This window comes from Petaurus breviceps, unplaced genomic scaffold (assembly GCF_028583685.1).
Source record: "Petaurus breviceps papuanus isolate PSGF00001 unplaced genomic scaffold, PetGlider_PUasm1.0 91041, whole genome shotgun sequence".
Lineage (NCBI taxonomy): Eukaryota > Metazoa > Chordata > Mammalia > Diprotodontia > Petauridae > Petaurus > Petaurus breviceps.
The window spans coordinates 11,675,820-11,701,355 of NW_027187400.1; the positions used below are offsets into that span (position 1 = coordinate 11,675,820).

At 47.6% G+C, this 25,536-nt stretch overlaps 1 protein-coding gene across 10 annotated transcripts in view; it reads left to right on the top strand.

Moving 5' to 3' along the window:
• Positions 1-25,536, top strand: part of HSPG2 (heparan sulfate proteoglycan 2) — a 165,200-nt gene that overhangs the window by 119,234 nt on the left and 20,430 nt on the right. For 9 of the 10 annotated variants that reach the window (XR_011166546.1, XM_069078506.1, XM_069078508.1 and 6 more), the window contains 22 exons: positions 607-758; positions 1,367-1,502; positions 1,946-2,097; positions 4,470-4,617; positions 6,704-6,855; positions 7,457-7,598; positions 8,351-8,502; positions 9,460-9,595; positions 9,767-9,918; positions 10,797-10,938; positions 11,814-11,965; positions 12,182-12,329; positions 13,100-13,251; positions 13,587-13,737; positions 15,579-15,730; positions 15,950-16,097; positions 16,297-16,440; positions 18,885-19,019; positions 19,122-19,306; positions 21,491-21,686; positions 23,482-23,661; positions 24,029-24,289. Coding sequence is in view for 9 of the 10 variants with exons in the window: in XM_069078506.1 (XP_068934607.1) it covers positions 607-758; positions 1,367-1,502; positions 1,946-2,097; positions 4,470-4,617; positions 6,704-6,855; positions 7,457-7,598; positions 8,351-8,502; positions 9,460-9,595; positions 9,767-9,918; positions 10,797-10,938; positions 11,814-11,965; positions 12,182-12,329; positions 13,100-13,251; positions 13,587-13,737; positions 15,579-15,730; positions 15,950-16,097; positions 16,297-16,440; positions 18,885-19,019; positions 19,122-19,306; positions 21,491-21,686; positions 23,482-23,661; positions 24,029-24,289 (3,468 nt within the window). In the remaining variant the exon portion in view is untranslated. The remainder of the gene's footprint in view (positions 1-606; positions 759-1,366; positions 1,503-1,945; positions 2,098-4,469; positions 4,618-6,703; positions 6,856-7,456; positions 7,599-8,350; positions 8,503-9,459; positions 9,596-9,766; positions 9,919-10,796; positions 10,939-11,813; positions 11,966-12,181; positions 12,330-13,099; positions 13,252-13,586; positions 13,738-15,578; positions 15,731-15,949; positions 16,098-16,296; positions 16,441-18,884; positions 19,020-19,121; positions 19,307-21,490; positions 21,687-23,481; positions 23,662-24,028; positions 24,290-25,536) is intronic. The other variant, XM_069078514.1, reaches the window with a different exon arrangement.

The following is a 25,536-nucleotide window of genomic DNA, read 5'->3' on the forward strand; positions in this document are numbered from 1 at the left end:
AACATCAAAACAGACAGACAAAGTACCAGCAAAACAGCCATGTCTCCTCAGTCCTTGGCAGCTCAGGGGGCAGGTCTCAAAAGTCCAGGGCAATTCAAAGCGGCCACCAGCAATTCTCTTAGTCTCTCTCTCTCCACGAGGTGCTGCTTCCAAAAAAAATCTTCCGCCTCTCTCTTGTCTCTCCAAAAATCTACGTCACCAGCTCCTCCCAGTTCAGGACTTTCTTTTCACATCAACAAGTCCATCCCACAGGTGGGATTAACAAGCTCTGGGTTTTAACACAATCAGTTTGAAAAACTAAGCCAATACAGGGGAATCTTTAAATGCCATTACTATCACAGGCGCCAAGGATCAGGGAGATCTCAGGACTTGGTGCATTGCCAGTGAAATCCTACCCTGGAACCTCCACCTTCTCTGGTTGGTGTCTAGGAAATCCTCACACCACCCTTTCCCCTCTGTGGGAGTGGAGCCAAGAAGCTGATGAACCTCGAGGGTGGTCCTTGGGGTCTGCCCTAGGACATCAGTGAGATCCCACTGCCTCCAGAGTTCTTTTCTGGCCTCTCTGCTACCTGTACTAGGTCTCCAACCTTTCCTTTGTGTCCCCAGCCCAGGACATCACACCCCCAATCAGGATTGAGTCATCTTCCTCAACTGTGGCTGAAGGTCAGACCCTAGATCTAAACTGCGTCATTGCAGGGCAAGCCCATGCCCAGGTCACATGGTACAAGCGTGGTGGCACCCTCCCTGCCCGGCACCAGGTATGGGCCCATCTAGGGAAGGCTGGGAGAGAGACTGGTCTGGAGGGGTTCGGGGGTAGAAGCTCTCTGCTCCCCATCATGGGCTCCCCAAGTTCCTTGTTGCTGTCTTTTTTCAATTAACAAAATGCTTTTTTTCTCTCTCTCTCTCCTACCTCCCTTCCCCCATTAGAAAAATAGGAAAAACAAAACCCTTATAGTAAACATGTACAATCAAGCAAAAATAAATTCCTGCATGGACCATGTCTGGAATGTGTACATTGTGTGAATATATGTATATATATATATATAGAGAGAGAGAGAGAGAGACAGATGTATGTGTGTGAGTGTGTGTATAGGCACACACATACATATGTACATGATATATATAGATGTATATGTATGTTGTATGCATATCCTGTGTGTATACGTGTGTGTTCATGTGTGTGTGCATTCATCAACAATAAGAATCAATCTCCACCCAGTTCATTGTCAGGAGGCCCCAAATCCCTTTAAAATGTCCCTTGCTCAGAAGGGGCTATTCCTGTCCCCTAGAGTCTGGGAATGTCTTGGCCTTAGCCTTGAGAATTCTTGAGTCGTTTTTCTACCTTCTCTCCTTTTCCCCTGCTTAGGTCCATGGGTCCCGGTTACGACTCTATCAGGTGTCCCCAGCTGACTCTGGAGAATATGTGTGCAGAGTGGTTGGCAGTTCCAACCCCCAGGAAGCCTCTGTCCTTGTCACCATTGAGCCTGAAGGCTCCATCCCTGGTGAGGGTCCCAGGGTCATGGAGGGGAATGCTGAGGGCTGTGTGGCCCCATGAAGCCCTGCCCCAAACCTCTCCTCTTCTCCAGTATGTACTTGGGACATCCTTAGATCCCCACTCCTCCTATAACTGATGTATCTCTGAGTTAGCCCCTGGTTCTAGCCTAAGACATTGTAAGAAATTTAAAACTGTGGAGCTCCCATTTTAGAAATGAATGGACTGAGGCCTAGGAAATATGATGTGTTTTCCTCAGAACACACTGGTACCCCAGATCTTCCTGATCCACTCCCAGTTTTCATCCCACTACACTAAACTGTGTCATTTCTAGCTCCCATCTCCCCACTAAGACACAGAGGTGTGGTGGGCCCCACTGCCCTGTCCCACTCTCCCCATCACCCTGCCAAGAGAAATTGTGCCAAGGTCCCAACCAGTGTGCTGTGTCCCCAGCCCTGGGCGTCACGCCTCCAATCAGGATTGAGTCATCCTCCTCGTCTGTGGCCGAAGGACAGACTGTGGATCTGAACTGCATCGTTACCGGTCAGGCTCACGCCCAGGTCTCATGGTACAAGCGCGGGGGCAGCCTCCCAGTCAAGCACCAGGTAAGGAGAGTGAGAGAAAGACGCATGTTAAGAGAAAGCATAAAGACACCTGCCTGTGGGGTCAAAGATCCTGGATTCAGGGGCGGCTAGGTGGCACAGTGAATAGAGCCCTAGCCCTGGAGTCAGGAGGACCTGAGTTCAAATCCAACCTCAGGCACTTAACACATACTAGCCATGTGACCTTGGACAAGTAACTTAACCCCAGCTGCCCTGCCCTTCCCCTCCCCCCCCCAAAAAAAGCAAAAAATTAAAATTAAAAATTAAAAGATCTTGGGTTCAAATTCCCCTCTACAATTAACATCTGAGTAATCCTAGGCAAGTGTCTCAGTACTTCTCTGAGTCAAATTACCTCATATCTAAAATGAGAGGACTGGTGCAGAGATAACCGCTAAACTCACTCCCAGCTCAAAATATATTATTCTATGACCCAACGATGAGAATCCTGGATCTCTCTCATCCCCAGGACCTCCTGTCTAATAGAGACATTGCCAGCCTTCTAAATCTGGGACCTTCTAGTTGAAGGTGCCCTCTAAGCAGGTCAGATTTTCATTCATTCACAATTTGTTGCTTTACAAATGCCTCTTTTTTTACATCATAACATTTCCTTGCAATGAAGAAATAACAGTTAAAAAAAATCCACAAACACAATGACAGGGTATACAGTATTCTTTGCCCATGGTTCCCCACCTCTATAGAGAAGGGAAATGTGTTTCATCTTCTGGAACATTACAGTGAATCAGAATTCACCTGCCTTTTAGCATTGGTTTCATTTAAATAATTGTATTCATTGCGCATATTTTTCTTCTGATTTCATTCTGTTAATCCCCATGAATCTTCCGGTGTTTTTCTAAATTCCTTGTATTTGTTTTGTCCTATAGCATAATCATATTCCATTATATTTATAGGCCACAATTTGTTTAGACATTCCTAATCGATGGGCAGCCTCTTTGTTTCCAGTTTATTGTTCCCACAAAACCTGCTGCTCTGAAGATTTAGACATATAATTCTCTTTGCCATCCTTAAGATTTGTGGCCTCATTCATTCTTTCAACAAACACTTATTAAGCATCAACTGTATACAGAACATTGCGTTAGGCCTAAGGGAAGAGATAGAGAAGACATCATTCCTACCCTCATTGAACTTATGGTCAAGCAGGAAAAAAAAGACAACAGCATAGATAACAATAACATTACAGAACGGCATAGAAATAAGTGCTATGTGAGTTGGAAAGGAAAGGTTTTTATTGACTAAGGGAATCAGAGGAAGAACACTCCTTAAAGGAGGTGGGACTTGAATTATCTTTAGAGGGTAGTCAGTAAACCAATTAGCTAATCAGTAATCTATTAGTTAATAGTTAATCAATTAAAGTGCCTACTGTGTGCCAGAACCATAGTAGGTACCTGGAACAAAAGCAAAAAAACAGTCCCTACCTTCAAGGGGATTGTATTCCAATGAGGGAGGTGACCTGTAAATTACTAGGTACATGTAAGATATGTATAGATTAGATGGAGGGAAAACTCAGAGGGGAAGGCACTAGCAGCTGGGAGGGCCTTTGGCACAAGGTACCATCTAAGCTGAGTTCTGAAGGAAGCCTGGGAAAGTAAGAAGCAGTGAGAAAGAGAGAGAGCATTCCAGGCATGAGGGACAGCCCGGGCAAAGGCACTGTGATGGGAGATGCAGGTTACATTCACATAAAAGCAAGTTGGTATATATAGCCACATATAGTCAAGAAGGCTCAAAAGACAGGTTGGAACCAGGGCTTTAAATGCCAAGCAGAGAACTTTGTATTTAATCCACCCATCAGAGAATTCTTTATTTAATTCTGGAGGTAACAGGGAGCCCCTGAAGTTTCCTGAACTAAGGAGGAGATGTGGTCAGACCTGTGCTTTAGGAAAATCACTTTGGCAGCTGAGTGGAGAATGGATTTGGAGTAGGGATAGACTTGAGGCAGGAGGTTCCTATGGTAGTGCTGGGAGAGGCAATTCCAGCTAGAGATGGGGTGCTGGCTTTGTGAGGGATTTAAAGGTAGAAATGACATGATGTAGCAACAGATTGGATAGGTGGGGTCACTGAGAGTGAGGAGTTAAGGAAACTGAGGCTGTGAGCTCAGGTGGGAGGGAGGGGTTTGGGAGAAAGATGATGAGGTCTGTTTTAGTCCTATTACTTTTTTTTTCTTTTTGGAGGGGAGAAGGCAGAGCAATTGGGGTTAAGTCACTTACCCAAGGTCATATGACTAGTAAGTGTTAAGTGTCTGAGGTCAGATTTGAACTCAGGTCCTCCTGACTCCAGAGCTGGTGCTCTATTCACTGCACCACCTAGCCACCCCATCCTGAGCCTTTCTTAATCCTTTCTTGCTTCTTCCCTGGTATCAGATCCATGGCTCCCGGCTACAGTTATACCAAGTGACTCCAGCTGACTCTGGAGAGTATGTGTGCCGGGTGGTTGGCAGCTCTGGTCACCAGGAAGCCTCTGTCCTTGTCACCATTCAGGCTCAAGGTTCCAGTCATGGTTCCATCCCTGGTAAGTGGCCTGGGGTCGAGGAAGGACTCTTCTGGATCTCGAGGGTCATGCATATTCCCAGAGTAACCCGGCTCCTTCCCTCGTCCATGCTTGAGGAATTTACATACCCAGTGGGAATGGAGTTAAGAGATTGGTGAGCCTCAGGACAAGGCGGCCTTCTAGCATGGCTTGGGTTATCATCATAGGCCTAATGATTCCACATCTGATGGACCTGTGATCTCATCAGTGCACATCTTCCCATTGTTGGCCCAAATCTTAATTCATTCAGACTTTCTCGTCTTGCATTATCCTTTGCCAAATCTTTCTAATTAGCTCCCTCATAGTGGATCCACAGAATGGAGGCCTTCCTGCTTTAGGGGGTTGTTTTTTTTCACATCGAATAGAATATAAGCTCTATGAGAGTAAGATCTGTTCAACTGCTGTCTTTCCATCCCCAGTACTTAGCACAGGGCCTAGAATGTCGTAAGTATGTCTTTCTGACGCTAAGCCCTGTGCTCTAAGCCCTGTACCACCGAGCTGCCTAGAAAATGATGTTGGTGAAGTGTCATGGAAAGATTCCCAGACTTGGGAGTCACAGAATCAAGCCTAAATGCTTGATGAACTGATTGGTTCAATTTCTATTTTCCATTGCCATATGCCTATAGAGGGCTCCTTGGTACAGTGGTAAAATCACCACGGTCACTTTTGTGAAATTTGGCAAATTAATTCACCAATCCCCCTGCCCCTGCCAAAATGAGATGAGATGGCCTCTCTCTAATTAGCCATCTGTGAAATGAGACTCGATGGCCTTGAAAGTTCCCTTCTGATGTTAAATCGAAGCTCTTTCTTCCATGGGGCATTTTGAGAAAGGACTATGATGGGGTAGATAGGCCACTGAACTTAGAGTCCAGAAGATCTGGGTTCAGATCCTGCCTAGCTATGTGACCCTGAGTAAGTCATTTAACCTGTCTGTTCCCCAGCTTTCTCATCTGTAAAATGAAGGGTTGGACTCAGTGGCACTCAGAGGTCCCTGTTAGCTCTGTCTGGTCTGGTCATGGTCTGGTCCTTCAGGAGCCCAGGACCACCTCTGTGCCCATGAATCCTCAGAGGAGGGATAGTCCCAATAACAACTCCATTTCTGTAGCAGTCATGGTCTACAGAGCACTTTTCCTCACAACCAACATGATTATATATAATAATAAATCCCCAGAGTTGTTACCATCCCTCCTGGGGAAACCAAGGCTCTGAAGAGTGACTGGTTAAACACATAGTAAGTGGCAAAGCCAGGTTTCCTATGCCATGGAACAGAGAAGAGAGTGGTGCTGGATTTGGACTTGAATCTTAGTTCTGCTGGGATCATTAGTCAGTCGATAAACATTCATTAAACACCTGCTAAGGGCCAGGGATTATGGGAATACAAATACAAAAGTAAGTCCACCCCTGCCCTCCAGTAGCTTATGATCTTAGGGAGATGCAATAGGGCCAGGGGAGGAGTGAGGGGAAGGGGGTTTTGATCTGGACAGTCACAGAGATGGTGAACGGAGCCACAGGATGGCACATTGTCCTGCCCTTTCCAGCATTGATCATAGTTGTGATGAGATTATTGCCACCTGTCCTTGGGCAAGCCGTGTTTACTCCTTTAGGTCTCAGCTTCCTTATTCACAAGGTGAAGGGGTTGAACCAGGAGACCTGTAAATCTGTTGTCACTAATTCTATGATTCTATGACTGCCAGGTCTGGGAATCTTTCTACGACACTTCAACAACATCATTTTCTAGGCAGTTCAGTGGTCCAGGACTCAGAGCACCGGGTTTAGAGTCAGAAAGACACAAGTTGGAATCCCACCTTGGAAACAGATTAATTTAGTGACCCTGAGACAAGTCATCTAATGTCAGTTTTCTCATCTGCAAAATGGGGATAGTAATACCACCTCCCTTTCAGGGTTAAATGAGATAATATACGTACTTTGCAAACCTTAGAGTACTAAAGAAATGTTAGATTATTACTGTCATCTTCCCAAGTAGGAGCTCCCACTGTCCACATAGACTTGTTCCTGCCTCAAATTGTCTCTATCTGCAAAGTCCTGATCTGACTTCTTTGCTCTCCAGGCCTAGGAGTCACTCCCCCAGTAAGGATTGAGACTTCCTCTTCATCCATCACCGAAGGACAGACTTTTGAGCTGAACTGTCTGGTTTCTGGGCAGGCCCATGCCCAGGTCACCTGGTACAAGCGAGGCGGCAACCTCCCCACCAGGCATCAGGTAAGAAAGGATGAGGTCAGGTGTGGCTGTTCAACCCTATGTTTGCCAGGAAGAGAGGGAAGTCTTAGATCAGGTACCAGAAATCCAAAGGTATGGCAGGGAGGGGAGGGAGAGGGACACTTTTGATCATCAGCCTCCTCTTGTGTGTGGGGAGGAGGGGAATGTATCCAAGCCAAAGCTGGCCCTAATTCCAGCTGCTGGGCCATTGAGGAGCTGCTGAGCTCCAAGGTTGGAGGCCCAAGTGTGCTGGTATTGCAGCCTCTGGGGGAAGAATCTCTGAAGCCCATCTGAGTGCCTGCTTGGTGCCTGAAAGGTCCTGATTGTGTGCCTGGCCTTTTGTGGATAGGACATGCTTGTTAAATTCTATTCAATAGACATGTTTCAAGTCACTGTCCTCAGCATTGACTGTACTATAGGAGGATGAAAATTAGGAACACCCTGCCCTCAGGGATTTGACATTCTACTACCAATCAATCCACAAGCATTATGTGCCAGGCACTGGGGTTTCAAATTGCAGAAGGGAATGAAACAACCCTTGCTTAGTGCAGGCACTCTGTCTCCTGCTTGCTTTCCAACCTCCCGTCTTCCCACCTTGACTCAGGTCCATGGCACCAGACTACGGCTGTCCCAGGTATCACCAGCTGACTCAGGCGAGTACGTGTGCAGGGTGATTGGTAGCTCTGGCCCCCAGGAGGCCTCTGTTCTCATCACCATCCAACAGCAGCGTCCTGGCCACTTCCACCGTGAGTCTACCTTGGGTAGATGGGGCCCCCTGGGGTGTGATGGTGGGGAGGAGTTAGCCAGGGCCCTACTGTCATCTCCTAGGAAAGAACTTTGTCTCTGGAGAGGCAGCTAGGGAGCATAGTGGATTGATACTAGATATGGAGTCAAGAAGACCTGAGTTCAAATCCTGCCTCAAACACTTAACCATTTATGTAACCCTGTGCACAAAAACCTCTCTCAGTCTCAGTTTCCTCATCTGCAAAATGGGCACAATAGTAGCCCCTCCCTCCCAGGGTTATTGTGAGGATCAAATGAAATAATAGAGGTAAAATGATTTGCAAGTCTTAAAGTGCTATAGAAATGCTAGCCATTGTTATTAGGAATGAACTGTGGATGGGGAGGCAGAAGACCTAGATTCCCCCCTTTGACCTTGATCAAGTCACTTGGACCTAGGGTTCCTTGTCAATAAAATAAGATGACCAGAGTCAATATTGGTGAAGTAGATATGTCAATGTCTTTGGAGTCAGAAAGAGCTGGGTTCATATCTTACCTTACTATTTACTGGCACACTTAGTAGCTGTGTGATCCTGGGCAAGTCACTTAATTTCTTTGAGCCTCAGTTTCCTCATCTGAAAAGTAAAGACATTGGACTTGCTAGCCTTGAAGGTCCCTTTCAGCTATGATCTTGTGATCCTTCCAGATCTAATTTCTATGCCCCCTCAGTTTCAGGCTATCTTAGATTCTTACCCTTCCTTTCCCTTCTCCCCCCCAGCCCAGGGTGTTGTGTACCCTGTCCGGATCGAGTCCTCCTCTTCCTCCCTGGCCAATGGACAGACCCTGGATCTCAACTGCCTGGTGACTAGTCAAGCACCACATACCATCACATGGTACAAACGTGGAGGCACTCTCCCCGCTCGCCATCGGGTACGAGGGCTTCTGGAGAATGGGGAGACAATCTGGATAGAGGGTAGAGGGGACAAAAACAACAGGTGTGGGAGCAAGACCCATTATGAATACCATGCCTAGTGCTGTAGTAGAAAGGCCAGCAGCCTGGAAGTCAAGAGACCTGGGTCTCTGTCAGGACCTTGGACAAGGACCCTGAACCTCTGAGACTCCATGTCCTTATGAGTCAAAAGCAGGGATTGGACGAACCCAGGGATTCTCACACTGGGGTCTGTGAACTTGGTTTTTAATCTTTTGATAACTATATTTCAGTATATTCAATTTTCTGTGTAGTCCCATGTATTTTGTTTTATGCATTTAACATGATTCAGAGAAAGGGTTAGAGACATTCCCAGCTTGCCCAAAGGATCTAGAACCCCAAAAAGGTACAAAACTGCTGGACTAAGCAGTCTTTAAGGTCCTAAAGCCTGTAATGTATAAAATAGGAATAGTAATACTTCTACTATACTGTCTCAGTAGAGCAGGGCTGGATAAAAAATGATATGGTACCTGCCTTCAAGGGGCTTACATTCTACTAGAAGGAATATGAACTAAGCTCCAGTAAATGCAAGGCAAAAAAAAAATTATTTTGACAGCAAGTTATAGTATTTATTAAAACTTACCATTTAAGTTACTAGTCGGGGCAACTAGGTGGCATAATAGATAGAGTACTGACCCTGAAGTTCAAATCTGCACCTGAGTTAAAATCTGGCCTCAGACGCTTCTTACCTGTGTGACCTTGGGCAAATCACTTAACCCTGATTGCCTCAAAAAGAAAAGTTACTAGTCAACAAAACAAATTATTATGCCACTCTCTGATCCCATGTCAGTTTCGAGGGTGGTGCTGCCCTCTGCTTGGCACCTAGGAAGGTGCCCCAAACCCAGTTCCATGAGCAGTATTGCTAGCTTCTGGACAAAGTCTGTCTCTGTTTCCCCCAGATTGTGGGCTCCCGGCTGCGGATCCCCCAGGTCACTCCTGCCGACTCTGGAGAGTATGTATGCCACGTCAGCAATGGGGCCGGCTCCCAGGAATCTTCACTGTTCGTCACCATCCAGGGCGGTGGCTCCTCCCACTGTAAGGCCCCTTCTCCCTCTTACCCATCCTTCAAGGGAGCCCACTGGGCTAGGGTTAAGGGCTGACTAGGAGTCTCAGCTGGGCCAGGGATGGCAAACAAACCTGGTGGGGGGCCCCATACCAGGGAAAACCCAGCATCGTTGAGCCCTGCGTCCGGTTCTCTCTTTGCAGCCTCGGGCATCATTCCTCCCATCAGGATAGAATCTTCCTCCACAGTGGTGACTGAAGGACAGACCTTGGATTTCAACTGTGTAGTCCCTGAACAGAGCCAAGCCACTGTGACATGGTACAAGAGAGGGGGCAGCCTGCCTGCCCGCCATCAGGTACAGGTTGGGCAAGGGACAATCTCAGTGTAGGAAGAACCCCTGAATGAGGGCAGGGGGAAGGGAGAAAGAAAATGGGAAAAAAGGGAGAGGATAACAGAGACAGGTCTGGAGGGGATAAGATCTAAGATTCAGGGTGGACAGTGGGTAGGGCACCAGACCTGGGATCAGAAAGACCAGATTTAAATGCCGTGTCAGTCAGATGCTATGTGACTGACTCTGGGTCTCAGTTTCCTCATCTGTAAAATAGGAGTATTGGACTCAATGGCTTCCAAGGACCCTCCCAGTTCTAAACCTGTTACCCTACTATCAGGAGACCCCTTTGTCTTCTGCTGTATCCCCCCTAGAACTGGGGACTCTCATTAGTTGGGGGCTCTGGCAACAAACGGTTTGGGGGTAAAAATTCTGGGCTCAGAATCAGGAGGGCAGGAAACCTTGGGGTAAAACCAGGGAGATCAGGTAGTGAACTTGGAGCAAACCATGGGGTCCAAAGCGGCTATGGAAGCAAGTGGGACAAGAGTTGGTGGGTGGGGAGAATAGGGATGGATCAAGGAACATGATAAGAGAAGAGAAAAGGTGTAATGTGTGGGGCCAAATCTCACCATCCTCCAAAACCCACTTGAAATCCCACTTTGCACTTGAGACCTTCCCTGATGGCTCTAGCCCTCAGTGATCTCTTGGGAGGTGGGGTTGGGGGTGGGGGTGGGGGTGGGGGCAGGGAGGGGAGGATTGGGCTGGATGACCTCTGCGGCTTCTCCTGTTCTGATCATCTCTGCATCTGAGTGACTCAGGTTATCAGCAGCCAATGGAGTGTGAAAGGAAAGTCAAAGAGGATGCTCAGCCTCTGCCCTCCCTCCCTCAACCTTCCCTTCTCCCAGGTTCACGGCTCTCGCCTCCGGCTAAACCAAGTGTCAGCAGCTGATTCTGGAGAGTACGTGTGCCGGGCTAACAACAACATAGAGGCCCAGGAGACTTCCATCGTGATCTCCATCCCCTCCAGCAACCCCAACAGCCCTTCCTGTGAGTCTGACCCTGAGTCTGTCCATTCAACAGGTCCACCATTCCTCTAGCAAGTGTCTACTTTGGATTGGACATTTTTAGAGAGACTGGGAATGCAAAAGCAAAAATGAATGAGTCCCTGCCCTCAGGGGGCTTATGTTCTACTGCTAGGAGTTGACCCAGCACTGGGCAACCTGGGCATTCATCCTCGCTTGTCCACTAACTCCCTTGACACTCACCCTTGCCAAGCCACTTCTCCTCTGTGGGCTTCATCTTCCTTCATCTGTAAAATGAGGGGCAGCATAGTGTCATACAAAGAGTCCTAGATCTGGAGTCTCCTGTGTAATCTTGGACAAGTCACTTGCCTTGGCTTCCTCATCTGTAAAATGTCAGAGTTAGGCTGAGTGGCCTCTTAGGTCCTGTCTGGTACTGAATCTGTGACTTTTGTCTTGCCTCCTTCCCAGGACTGATAAGAAGGTGATTTGAAAATATCAATTATAAAACAGTATGAGTTTGTGATATTGTTATTATTAGGACACTTATTTGGGGGGAATTGCCTTAATTCACCTTTCCCCCACCTCCACAGAATCATTGCTTCAAGGTCCCAGAAAAGCAACATTCTAGTCTCCATAGACAGGGTTAGCCTGGAAACCCAAGGTGCCTACTAGATACATGGCCCCCAAAGTAAGTCATGCCTTGACTCAACATGGCATCATGAATAGAATAATTAGAGTTAGGAAGACCCAAGTTCAAATCCCTGTTCAAACTAGGCAAATCACTTAATCTCCCAGACTCAGTTTGCTTTTCTGAAAATGAGGGAATTTAAACTTGATGGCCTTGAAGGTACCTATCAGCCCTAGGTCTATAGTCCTATGACCTCCCCTTTCTGCCCTCAGCCCCAGGACTTACATCACCTATCAGGATCGAATCTTCTTCCTCATCTGTAGCTGAAGGACAGACCCTGGACTTGAATTGTGTCATTTCTGGACAGGCCCATGCCCAAGTCAAATGGTACAAGCGCGGGGGCAGCCTCCCAGCACAGCACCAGGTATGGGGCGCTGGGGGCCTTGAAAGGTAGATGCAGGTTTGAAAGTTCCTTCAGCCAGGAGTGTGCTCTCCTGGCCCTTACCCAGGTACTCATCTGCTAGGACATCAAGAGAGTCATCAAACATGGAGGGAAGAATCAAAGAGACTTGGTCCAAGGGTCTCAACTAAGGGATCCTTAGGTCATGTTCTCTCCTGGCCCCTCTTGCTCCTGTCTCAGGTCCATGGCTCCCAACTGAGACTTTATCAGGTATCACCAGCTGACTCGGGCGAGTACGTGTGTCGGGTGATTGCTGGCTCCAGCATCCAAGAAGCCTCTGTCCTTGTCACCATTGAGCCTGCTCACCCTAACTCTGGTTCTGTACCAGGTGAGGGCCCCAGCATCAGGGAAAGTAGGCCACAGAGGGAGTAGGGATGGTACAGGGAAGGTGAACTTGGGGTTGGGGAAAGAGGCAAGGAATGTGGTTGAATCTGCGTTCTGAACCAAAACAAATCTCAGAGAGCATCTCATCCAACTTATCCCTGGGCAAGAAGCCCCTCTACAATATCTCATCCAGCTTCTGCTTTAAATCCTTCAGTAACTACTTCTGAAGTAGCCCATTCTACTTTGGGACACCTCTGTCCTTCCATATCATCTTTTAGCAAATACCCCTTTCTAAAAGTCACTTAAGACTAGCTAACGAAAATTATTCTCCACTCATACTATGTAGGGATGGAGTACTCCAGTGGGGGCTCAAGCCAGTAGCATTACAGAATCACCCCCACCCTCAAGGGTATCCCCCAAACTCTGAATGAAGATGTAACTGGCTTTGCTCTGGAGACTCCGTTGTGAGAGGGGTAGTTGGGCTAAAGGTCCTCAGAGTTTCTATGAGCCACACTTTATGACTCCCCCTTATCCCCTTCCCTGTTCTCTCAGGCAAAGCAGAATATTCTAACGTCCCTCCCTCCTGACAGCCCACCACACCATTGCCACCTCTCCCATTTATCTACATTTCCATTAAAATGTGGGGACCCAAATCAGATGCAACATTCTGAGACAGTCAGGGCTGCTTATAGGGGAACAGAAGGCTGGAGCAGTGAAGGTCAGCCATTCTGAAGGGAAAGTCCTTGTATGCTGATACACTTTGTGTGCCCCCAGCCTCAGGCATCGTCCCACCCATCAGGATCGAGTCCTCATCTTCATCTGTGGCCGAAGGACAGACCGTGGATCTCAACTGTGTGGTGGCGGGACAGGCCCACATCCGAGTCTCGTGGTACAGGCGTGGGGGCAACCTCCCTGTCAAGCACCAGGTATGGGGAACTTAAAGGGTAGGGAAACCTCGAGGAGAGGGAGAAATCAGAGAGAAGCTCCCTCACAAGTAAGTCCTGCACGGGAAAAGAAATGGTTTGAAATTGGACTCTCTCGGATGAGGTGGATCAGACTAAGCAGTGAATGGGAGGGTCAGAGGACCCAGGGGAATAAATAAGAGGGTGTGGAAAGGTTGGAGAACACAAGTAGTCTGAAGACTAGGGATAGTTAGTGATCACAGGTGGGTCAAAGGGCACTGGGTGATGGTGGTCCAGGGTCCCATGGCTGATCAAAGGGCCTAAGAAATTCAGCCTCCTCTCTCCTCACTCCCTGCTAGGTCCATGGCTCCCGGCTACGGCTGTACCAGGCATCTCCAGCTGACTCTGGAGAGTATGTATGTCGGGTACTTGGTGGCGGCAGCCCCCAAGAGGCTTCTATCCTGGTCACCATCAAAGCCTCAGGCTCCAGCACCAGCTCTATCATCCCCAGTGAGTGCTTATGGGGGGTTGTGGCCAGCAGAATTAGGGGTGGGGCTTTGGGAAGAGGCTTGGGATCCTAAGATCCTTCAGGAAGTGCCTGGGCCAGAATCTACGGATGCTAAGGCTTTGGCTTTACCCCTCCCATCGCCATCTGTGGTGCCCAGCCCTACACACACACACATGTGCGTGTGCACACACACGCACACACACTCAGGCAGGCCATTTTTCTCTGGCTGATTTTCTAAACACTGTTTACTGGAAGGCAGTGAATCCGTACTCCAAAGGCCAGAGGGAAACCAGCCATGTCTATCATTCTGAAGGCTATAGACCTTCCTTCTGTTTAAGGAACAGGAAGGGGGGCAACCAAGGAGGAAGATGCATCTCTGCTATAGCCTCACCAATGCCTAAAGACCCTGGGACTGTTCAATCCAAAAAAGAGTTATTAAATACTACCATGGATAAGACCATCTAATAGGCCTCAAGAATATAAAGATGAAAAATGGCAATGACCCTCTTTCCTCTTTAGGTGCTCACTGGCTCCTGGGAGGGTGGGCATTGTGGAGGATAGAACACATCCTCAGATCCGTACAATATAACACAAGATAAAGTGGGATATGGGGCATTTGTGATCATCACTTTCAGCTAAGGGTAGAACAGCAAGTTTCCTGGGAGGAGGTGGTCCTATGCTCAGCCTTGAGGGGAGAGGTTTCTGTCACCAGGTGGCCCTGAGGAGGGAGGCATCCCAGGCATGGGGAAGCCTTGGTCAATGCCTAGGAGGGAGAGGGCAGGGCCAAGGTGAGGATGAGCTCATTTGCTGTGGCCAGAATGTGTCTGTCTGCTGATCTGTCTATGTGAGTTTCTCGGGTAGAATGTAAGGCAGGCACCATTAGTTTTTGTCTTTGCCTACCACATCTGAGGGGTGTGAGCTGGGATAATGTGGGAGCTCTCAGTGTGGAAAAGCCCTCCATGATACAGCTCAGTCATTCACCTGCAACTTCTCATCTTGTACTCACTGAGAGAGAAGTGAATTATCCATGCATAAATAGCTAATTTATTACTGTTGTTCAGTCATGTCTGACTCTTTATGACCCCATTTGGGGTTTTCTTGGCAGAGATACTCGAGTGGCTTGCCATTTCCTTATCTAGCTCATTTTACAGATGAGGAAACTGAGGCAAACAGTGTTAAGTAACTTGCTTAGGGTCACCTAGCTAGTGTCTGAGTCCAGATTTGAACTCAGGAAGATGAGTCTATTCACTGCACCACCTAGGTACCCACACATAGCTAGTACATTTCTATGTATCAGAAGCAAGATTTGAATCCAGTTCTTCCTGAGTCCAAGACTGGTCTCTACCCATTACGCCACCATGCCTCTCCTGTCTTACACATAATCGTCATTTGGTAAATGCTTGTTTAATGGAATGGTAATAGAAAGAGGACTGGATCTGGAAGTCAAAAGACTCTCAACCAATCCACTTACTAGCTGTGGTGCATATAGTCAGTCAACAAACACTTATTAAAGCACCTACTGTGTGTCAGACACTAGGGATACAAAGAAAGGGGAAAATATTGCTCCTGACTTCAAAGAGCTCACATTCTAATGGGAGAGCCAATATCCCAACAACCATGTACATAAAAGGCACAGAGCAGTGGAAATCAGAGGTCCTCTCAGAGGAAGCACACGTCACCCACTTTTCCATCCCTGGCTTTGTCATCTGTAACATGAGGAGACTGGATTTCTAAGTTTCCCTCTAGCTTAACTCTGAGATCATGTGAATTGAATTGAATTGAACTTGGAGTGGATGAGGGAGACTGATCTCCTGCTGCCCTAACCCTCTGTGTGTGCCCACAGCTGCTGCCACCTTCATACCCATCAGAATTGAGTCCTCATCCCCAACAGTGACTGAAGGGCACACAGTGGATTTGAACTGTGTGGTTCCTGGGCAGCCCCATGCCCAAGTCACGTGGTATAAGAGAGGGGGGACCCTCCCCACAAGACATCAGGTATGGAAACAATTGCAATCCCTTCCCAGTCTTTGCCTTCTCTTGACCAACTGGGTGGCTTCCTTGAGCATGCAGCCCCTGCCCATCCTCCCCAATCCCTACTGGAACCTCTCGGAGAAATCTGAAGAAATATCAGACATGCTAGACTGAGCTAGGCAGAGAAGCCCTTGCTTGATCATCCCTCCCTCCTGTTAATTCTGTCATGTCCCTGACCCCCAGGTCCATGGCTCCCACCTGAGGCTGTACCAGGTATCTCGGACTGACGCAGGCGAGTATGTGTGCCGGGTGATTGGTGGCTCTGGCCCTCCCCAAGAGTCTTCATTCACCATTGCTGTGCTGCCTTCCACCACTACTGCTGAATCCTACCGTGAGTTGGGACCCCCCAAACAGGGCAGGCTTGAAGTAATGCCTTATCCAAATGAAGCGTCTTCCCCCTGCCCTGCCCCTCTACCTACCCAGTGGCCCACCTCCCTGGAACTCCTGAACCCCTTGCCATCCGTCCCCCTGAGTCTAAGATCATTCTCTGCTGCTGCCCTCTTCTCCTAGTAAACCTGCGTTTCCTCCAGGCCTCCAGAGCCCGGTCATCTCCATTGACCCCCCCAGTGCCACTGTACAACAGGGCCAGGATGCCACCTTCAAGTGTTTGATCCACGATGGGGCAGCCCCTATCAGCATTGAGTGGAAGATGGCGAGAAACCAAGAGCTGGAAGGTGAGTAGAGCTTTGGAGGGACCTGGGACCTGGTAGCTTTGGCTATCTGGCCCTGCTGGTGGACACATTTGCCTCTAGCATATAAGGGGAGAGGGCCAGAGACTTATCATGCAGAAAACCACGGGTCAGAAGTCACCAGGGATAACCAAAGGCCTTGAACATAGTTCTGTTAGGCTTTTACATGAGGAAGGGTTCTCTGGGTTTTTATTTAGAAGGCTCTCACTTCAAAAAAGGATGTTACTTATGCTAATATGAGCTAGTCTTTGTGTGGGCACTAGGTGGCGCAGTGAGTTCAGTTATCTCTATTCAGATTATTCCTTAGAGCTATATATATCCAGCCCTACAAGCCACAAATTTCCAGCTGCCTCTTAGACAACTGGAACTGGTTGTCCATCTCAAGGGCAACTAGGTGGTGCCATAATGCATAGTGTGCTGGATCTGGAGTCTGGGTGACCCTGGGGAAGTCATTTCACTGGATTTGCCTCAGTTTCCCACATCTGTAAAATGAAATGGCAAACCATTCCAGTATCTTTGCCAAGAAAACCCCATATAGGGTCACAAGGTGTTGGACATGACTGAATACTGAAAATAGCCTTTGTATGGCATTTTAAGACTTCCAAAGTGTTTGATATAGGATATCTCATTTGGTCCTCACAAGAACCCAAGGTGTTATTGTTATCCCTATTTTACAGATGAGGAAATTGAGGCTGAAGGGTTAAATGACTCACAGCTGGTCTGAGGGAGGATTGTGAACTCAGGTCTTCCTCATTGCAAGTCTAACACTCTGTCCACTTTGGCCCCTAGTGTCCACTCGTTCACTTGGTTCAAGGGGACAAAAACAGGAGTCATGGGTAGAAACTTAAAAGTGAGACAGATTTTGACTATAAGTGAAAAGGAAAAAAAGATCCTTAAAAATCAGACATGTCCTAACATAGTATGTGCTGCATTTGGGAGGTAGTGAGTTTCTCATCACTAGAGGTCTTCAAATGACTACATGGCTATTTGTCAGGACTGCTACAAAGGGGATTCCTGGTCCTATAGGAATTGGATGAGATTCTTTTGACAATAGACTTAGAAGAGGGTCCAAGGCAAGAGTTCATTATCACTGAGCTCTTCATGCAATGCCCACTTGGTAAAGATGTCTTCCAAAGGATTCCTGCTCAGATGGGGATTAGATGGGCTTGCTCTAACGTCTCTTCCATTTCTCAAGTCTTGTGATTCTTAGATCTCCAGCTGCTGCAAATGTGAGGGATGAGCAGGGCTCCCACCACTGGCATTAGTGAGACTGATAATTGGGCTGCCTGTGTGAGGCATGATGGTCCCAGGAAAACAGGGAAAGCAGTGACAAGATGGGGCCTCTTTAGAGAGTCTGATGCACCTACATGCTTTTCCTTCTGAGTCTGAACATGTGTTCCCCACTGGGACAGGAGTGCTCCCCACTGGGATAGGAGTGCTCCCCCACCAGAACAGGAATGCTCCCCAATGGGATAGGAGTGCTCCCCACTGGGACAGGAGTGCTCCCCCACCGGGATAGGAGTGTTCCCCTTCCCAGTAGGGGACAAGGGACAGTTTGTGACAGGTCATTCTGTGAAGCCACACAGAGGACTTGGCCATGATATAGCTATCCAAGGCTGCTCCTTGATGCCTTTCGGTCCCATGACCCTCCCTTATGGTATAGGCAACGTCATGCAACCTGACCTTGACAAGTGAGTAGTAAAAGGACATGAATCATGAGAAACTAGAATGACCCAGGCTAAGGTGCACTGGACATTTCAAGGGGCAGGTCCTTGGCATCTTCCCATGGAGAAGCAACATAGTATAATGGAAGAGTTCCTAGACATACAGTCAGGAGACCTGGTTTCGAATTCCAGCTCTGCCACATAGCTGCTACCAGGCCTTAGACAAATCATGCCAACTTTCTGACCCTCCTTTTCCTCATCTGTATGATTAGAAGCTGGACTGAATGGTCTCTAGGGTCCCTCCTAATTGACATTCTCTGTTCTCTGTCCCTTTCATGCTTGACATTCTATTCTAAGGTTTCTTCCAGATCTCACATTCTGTATTCCAACATACCTTACCATTCTGACATTTGTTGTTCTAAGAGCTCTCCAAGCTCTGACATTCCATATTCTTAGGTCCCTTTCAGCTTTAATATTCTATGTTCTTAGGTCCTTTTTATATTTACTAATCTAAGTTTTCTTCCAAATATAATATTCTATCATAAGGCCCCTCCCAGCTTTGACATCCTGTGTTCTGAGGCCCCCCCACCTCAGCTGTCACATGCTGTGCTCATCTCCGACACCCTCAGTTCTGTTTTTGAGTGAGAAGGGCACTTAGAGAGCAGGAGTGCACTGAGGAGAAGCAGTCAGGACCTTAAGTGCCTAGAAGGACTGAGGACCAGGACCAGATCTGAGTGTCTCCTGTTCTTGCCCTCTCCCTTATAGACAATGTGCATCTCAGCCCCAATGGCTCCATCATCACCATCATGGGTGCCCGGCCCAGCAACCATGGCACCTACCGCTGCATGGCCTCCAATCCTTATGGTGTGGCCCAGAGTGTCGTCAGTCTCAGTGTGCAGGGTAAGTGTGTGGGACAAAATCCCTGGGGCCTGGGTGATCTAGATTTTCCCAGGGGCCCAGTCTAGGCTGGCTCAATAAATCCCACTTCCCTGCCTTCTGTAGGACCACCCACAGTGTCCGTGCTCCCAAAGGGCCCCGTACAGGTGAAGCTTGGCAAAGCTATCTCTCTGGAGTGTGTTAGTGCTGGAGAACCCCGCCCTTCTGCCCGCTGGATGCGCATTGGGACACCCCTCAAGGTGGATCACCATCGGACTTTGGGACCCATGGACAGCCATGCTGTGCTGCAGGTGAGAACTAGGATCTGGGCAGGGCTATGGGGGCTCAGTCAAGAAGCCGCACCAGGGAGGGGGCATGATAGGGACCAGGGCAAGAAATTAGGATGCTCCAGACTTGGTGTCTTAGTATTGATGTTCCCAACATCAATAAGGGGAAAGTACAACCTCTAAAGTCTGTATAATATGTAAAAAAATATTATATATGTATGTATATATAATATATAAAAATATGTTTAAAATTGTATAATATATAAAAATATTAACTATGATCTAAAAGTCATCTGTTAAAATTCCATTTGTCCCAGATGCAGAGCAGCTAGGGAAGGCTGCCAGCCTAGAGGGACAACATTTAAGCCTGCCAAAAAGCAGGAAGAGAGAGCGCTGGTGGGTGGGAGAAGGTGATGGTTGTGAAGGCAGCAGATAGTGCTGGCGATCAGAATCTGCTAAAACATTCTGTATTATTTTGCAGAAGAGGGCCCTGGGTCTGAGAGGTATAGTTGCTGTTTCTGTGTTACCCCTTCTCCCTTTATTGTCATTGTGTATTTGGGGGAGGGGGTCACAGGTGGGTGTTGGGCCTGTTTACTGGGATCCCCACACAGTCTATATCAGAGTATGATCACAAAGGTCAGAGTCAGTCTGGTACTACAGTTTGAATTGGCCTCCATCTGGTTTAATGTGGTTTTATCTGGTTCCTGTTCCCAAGAGCCTTAACCAGGACAGAGTGGCTGGGGCTTTGCTAGGACGTTTATGAGAAATCCAGAATCTGCCTGATCCTCACTGAGTAGTGGAGACAGACAGGCTCTTCACTTCTCCCAAGTGATTCCTTCTCAGGGGCTTGGCTGCGCTGCTCTCCTCTCAATCTTTGGGTTCTGAACTAGCCTGCACTTCTTATCTAAGTCCCAGAGGGTAATTGTTCCCCCAGCCAATCCCAATATATCCTGTCTTCCCCTGGTTGAAATGCTTTTGATTAGTCCATTGATTCGATAGAGCTGTCAAGCCTTATTTGCCCCTGGTTCATACTTCAGATTGATTGATTCAGTCTGGGAGCCCTCTATAATAACTGAGGTAGGGCTATGGAACAACCCTCTTACACAAGGTATAAGACACTAGGCTCATGTGACAATCCTGGAGAATTTCTAGGAAGTCATCCAAAGCATGGCTCACATCAGAATGGGAGCTGTTATTTTTTTTTCTTTTTCACTGTTAGACAAGGTTTAAAGGAGATGTAAGAGCCAGCCTAGAAGGAAGGGGCTGGCCCAGCAGCCTTCCACTGCAGGAAGAAGCTATTCTTTTTTGTTTTTTAACAATATTTTTTTCATAATTACATGTAACAATTTTTAAATATTCAGGGTTTGGTTGTTGTTTTTTAATTATTTTGAGTTCCAAATTCTCTCCCTCCTTCCCCTTCTTCCTTCCTGAGACAGTAAGCAGTCTGACATAGGTTATACATGTGCAATCATGTGAAGCATATTTCCATATTAGTCATTTTGTGAGAGAAAACAAAGAAAGCAGGAAGGAAGAGAGAGAGGAAGGAAGGAAGGATGGAAGGAAGGAAGGAAGGAAGGAGGGAGGGAGGGAGGGAGGGAGGAAGGAAGGAAGGAAGGAGGGAAGGAAGGAAGGAAGGAAGGAAGGAAGGAAGGAAGGAAGGAAGGAAGGAAGGAAGGAAGGAAGGAAGGAAAGAGTATGCTTTGGTTTATATTCAGATGCCATCAGTTCTTCCTCTGGAGGTGGATAACATTTTCCAGAATGAATCTTTTGGAATTGTGTTAGATCATTGTATTGCTGAGAAAAGCTGAATCATTCACAGTTGATATTGCTGTTACTGTGTACAGTGTTCTCTTGGTTCTGCTCACTTCACTCTACATCAGTTCATATAAATCTTTCCAGGTTTTTCTGAAATTATCCTGCTCAACATTTTCTTATAGCACTATAGTATTCCATCATAATCATATAACACAACTTGTTCAGCCATTCCCAAATTGATGGGCCTCCCCTCAATATCCAATTCTTAGCTATCAGAAAAAGGTCCTTTTTCCTTTTTTAAAAAATCTCTTTGGGATACAGCCCTAGTAGTGGTATTCCTGGATCATAGGGTATGCACAGTTTTATAGCTCTTTGGTCATTGTTCCAAATTGCTAGAAGGAGTCTGTTCTAAGCTTACTCTGTATTCTCTCTATTCCTTGTGCCTACCCCCAGATTACAGAGGCCCAACCAGAGGATGCAGGCACTTATGTCTGCCTGGCCCAGAATGCTCTGGGCTCTGCTCAGGCTCGGGTGGAAGTGAGTGTGGAGACAGGTACAGCACCTGTGGGTGCTCCTGAGGTGCGCGTGGAAGAGGCAGAGATGACTGTGGAAGCAGGGAAGACTGCCGTCCTGCGCTGCTCAGCGACAGGTAAAGAGGAGGGCATGGCCCCCCAGGTAGGGACAGATGGTCAATATTACCTGGACAGAGCACTAGGGAAGGACATTTCTGAACTTAAAACTGCTCCAGAAATGAATACGTAAATGTCTACTGAAGTAGGCAGCTAGGGGGAGCACCTTAATACACAGAGCATTGGTCCCGAATTCAAATCCCCCTCCCACACACTTAGCTGTGTGACTCTGGGCAAGTCAATTAACCTCTGTCTGCCTTGGTTCCCTCATCTGTAAAATGGGAACAATAAGAGCTCCTACCTTCCAGGACTGTTGTGAGGACCAAATGAGATTAACACAGTGACTGGAACATAGTAGGTTCTATATAAACGTTAGCCATCATTATTATTATTACTGTAATATTATTATAATATTAATATATTATAGCATACCGTATTTGTATATAAGTATATATTGATCAACATTATTATAATTGATATCATATATTGATATAATATTACTATATATTATTATTCCGATGACCAGTGGGATATATAGAGAGGGCAGCCACAAGCCATATCAAGATCTGGGCTATAGCTCTACATGTAAGAATAGTAGTCAAGGGGTGGCTAGGTGGTGCAGTGAATAGAGCACTGGCCCTGGAGTCAGGAGGACCTGAGTTCAAATCCAGCCTCAGACACTGTGTGACTTTGGGCAAGTCACTTAACTCCAACTGCCCTCCAAAAAGCAAAAAAAAAAAAAAAAAAGGAGTAGTCAGCCCTTCACTGTGAACAGCTCTGGAACATCTGGGGCCCAGGAGGCTTGTGTGTCACTCTGAGCTCCAGCTTATCTATTAGAACCATCTTGGCTGCTCTGCCTTCCTTGACCTCTCACTTAGGAGAGCTGGAAGAGGTGAGACAATTGAAGACCTGGGTTCAGATGTGGGCCCTTCCATTTACAATCTGCCACCTTGGGTACTTGACCTCAGTTCCTTTATCTGTAAAATGGAACAATAAAATCTTTTTGGTCCCATACCAAAGCAGAGAGGCGACTCGAGAGAAGTCTGGGCACTGCTCAGGATAAGTGATTTAGCCAGGGTTGCACAGGGCAGTCTGAAGTGGACGTGAACCATGATTCTAGGAGCAGAAATACCTATAGGTTCAACTAATTAATTGATTGATTGATGGGAAAAACCTAAGTGCCAGCAATGTGCCAGCCATTGTTCTGAGTGCTGGGAATAAGATATTAAAAAAAAAAAACAGTTATGGTCTTGAAGAAGTTCTTAAGTAAGTAGTAGTAGACCTGTGATAGAGAGGTGTGGAGGCCAGGGGAGGAATATCTGGGGAGTCACTGCATGGATGGGGAGTAGGAGCCTTGAGGACCCAATTGACACACCCTTTCTAGGAACAAAGCATTACGTAGCTGAGACTGGGAAGGAGTGGGGCACCCACCTGGTGGGAGTTGAATTGGGTGGGGGACTTGATGGGTGGGGAAACTTAATACTGTTATCTGGGGGGGTCTGGGGTGTCCATATTCGATAGGCAAATTGAATCATTCACCCCTCTGGGGCCCTGGGGCCCAGGGCCTCAATTCCAAAGCTGATTGGGTTAACAGTCTTGATTTGGGAGGGAGGTTGGGAAAGGAAGATGTTTTCAGATGCCCTAAGGCTTGGTTTCCCTGCTGATAGGCTGAGAGTTGAATGGAATGAGAATGATTTGAATGGATTTTTTCCATGATCCCTTCTACTTTTAACTCCATCATCCTTAGGGAATGGTCTGGGTGGTCCAAGGATGCCCCACCCAGCCCCACTCCTTCTGGTTCTTTCTACCCTCTAGGCAGCCCCCCTCCCACTGTGCACTGGTCCAAACTTCGGGCTCCTCTGCCCTGGAAGCATCAAGTGTCTGGCAACACCCTGATCCTCCCCGAGGTTGCCCAGCAGGACTCTGGCCAATACATCTGCAATGCCACCAACTCAGCTGGGCATGCTGAGACCACTGTCATCCTGCACGTGGAGAGTAAGGACTGAGTCCTCTGGCCCTGGGCGTGGATGCCCCATTTTTTAACCCACCTGCCTCTTGTTTCTGCCTTGAACTCCCATTGCCCCACAGGCCCACCAAGCCTGCCAGCACTGGAGTGCCCTCTCTGCCAGCCCTCCTCCCAGTGTCCATCACTGTACAGCCATCGCACCCATTTCTGACCTCTGCCCATCTCTACCTTTGACCTCCAACCGAGCTGGTTCCTGGGGCTAATCAGCCTCTTTGTTCTTCTCCCTTCACTGAACTCTGCTCATCCTTCCTCCCCACCTAATTTGCAATCTACACCTGCTGCCCCTCCTCAACTGCTTAGTGCCCCCCTCACCCCTTTTGTATTTATCTCTTCCAGGCCATCCATATGCCACAACAATCCCTGAAGAGGCCCTGGTAGGAGTAGGAGAAATGGTACAGTTTCAGTGCCTGGCACATGGGACACCCCCACTCACCTTTCACTGGAGTCGGGTGAATGGCAGCCTCCCCAGACGGGCAGTTGTTCGAGGGGACCTGTTGCACATCAACCCCACGGCCCCCGAGGACGCTGGCCAGTACCAATGCCTCGTCACCAACAAGGTGGGCTCTGCCCAGGCCTTTGCCCTCCTCCGAATCCAGGGTAAGAGCCCCATGAAAGGGGAAGGAGAGGGACTTTCTCTGGACACCATTTATTAGTGCTGGTGCTGACACCCACCCAGACCCAGAGGCACCCCTCCAATGGAGAGGCCTACAGCTCTATCAAGTTCCTACTGTGTGCAAGGGCCTGAGCTCTGTGATAGGAATGCAGAGATGAGAAACAAAACAATTGGTGATCTCAGGGGGCATAGTGGCTTTTGAGGGGTTATAGTACTATATTATACAAAGTGAGACAGCTGGGAGTACAGTGGCCTGCAGTCAAGGAAGACCTGAGTTCAAATCCAGACTCAGGCACTAGCTCTATGGCCCTAGGCAAAGCACTTTGCCTCTGTTTGCCTCAGTTTTCTCATCTGTGAAATGGGGATAATAGCAGCACTACTTTCGGGGCTGTTGGGAGGATCAGATGAGAGAGTGTTTGTAAAGGTGCCTAGCACATAGGAAGCACTATATGAAGGCTTTTAAAATTTTTTCTTCTTATTATTAGATAGGAAGTGTTGAAGAGCAAAGGGGACCTCCAGATAAAGTGCTCTAGGGATATTTGAGAAGGGAGATTTCTGTTGGGGTACTGGTTTCAGGAAAGAAGTGGGCCCTAAGCAGGGGGTCACTGAAGGCAGGGGAGGCTTCTGAAAGCATCACAGGAAATTGAGATTCCCCCCAGAGAGAAGAGTCTGCAGGTCTGGGCTTCCTCATCAGTAAAATGAGAGGCTTGGGCCACATGACCCAAGGTCCCTTCCAGCTCCAGACTCATGAATCTAACAGCCAATAATAATAAGTAGCATTTACATGGCGACTTAAGGTTTACAGAGCACTTTATTCACATCTGTCAACTCCACCGTGAGGTCTATGGAATTGTTATCTCTGTTTTACAGATGGGGAAAACTGAGGCGGAGATAGGGTCATTGGTTTGGGGGTTTTTTGTGCCCATGGTCACAAAACTAGTTAGTGTTCGATGTAGAATCTGAACTCAGGTCATCATGACGCAGTTTTATCTCCAGTGTGCTTCCTGGCTGGATATCAGGGAGATCCACATGCATGTTATTTCTTTTTCTGTTGAATGTGAAAGTTAGTTGAAATGATCTTTATTTCAGTGTAATTCAATTCAGTAAGCATTTACTAACCACCTACCGGGTGCTAGGTGCTGTCCTAGAAGTTGGAGATATAAAGACCAAACAGTCCCTGCCCTTGAGGAATGTACAGTATTCTATTGCTTTGACTTGCTGGTTCTGTTAC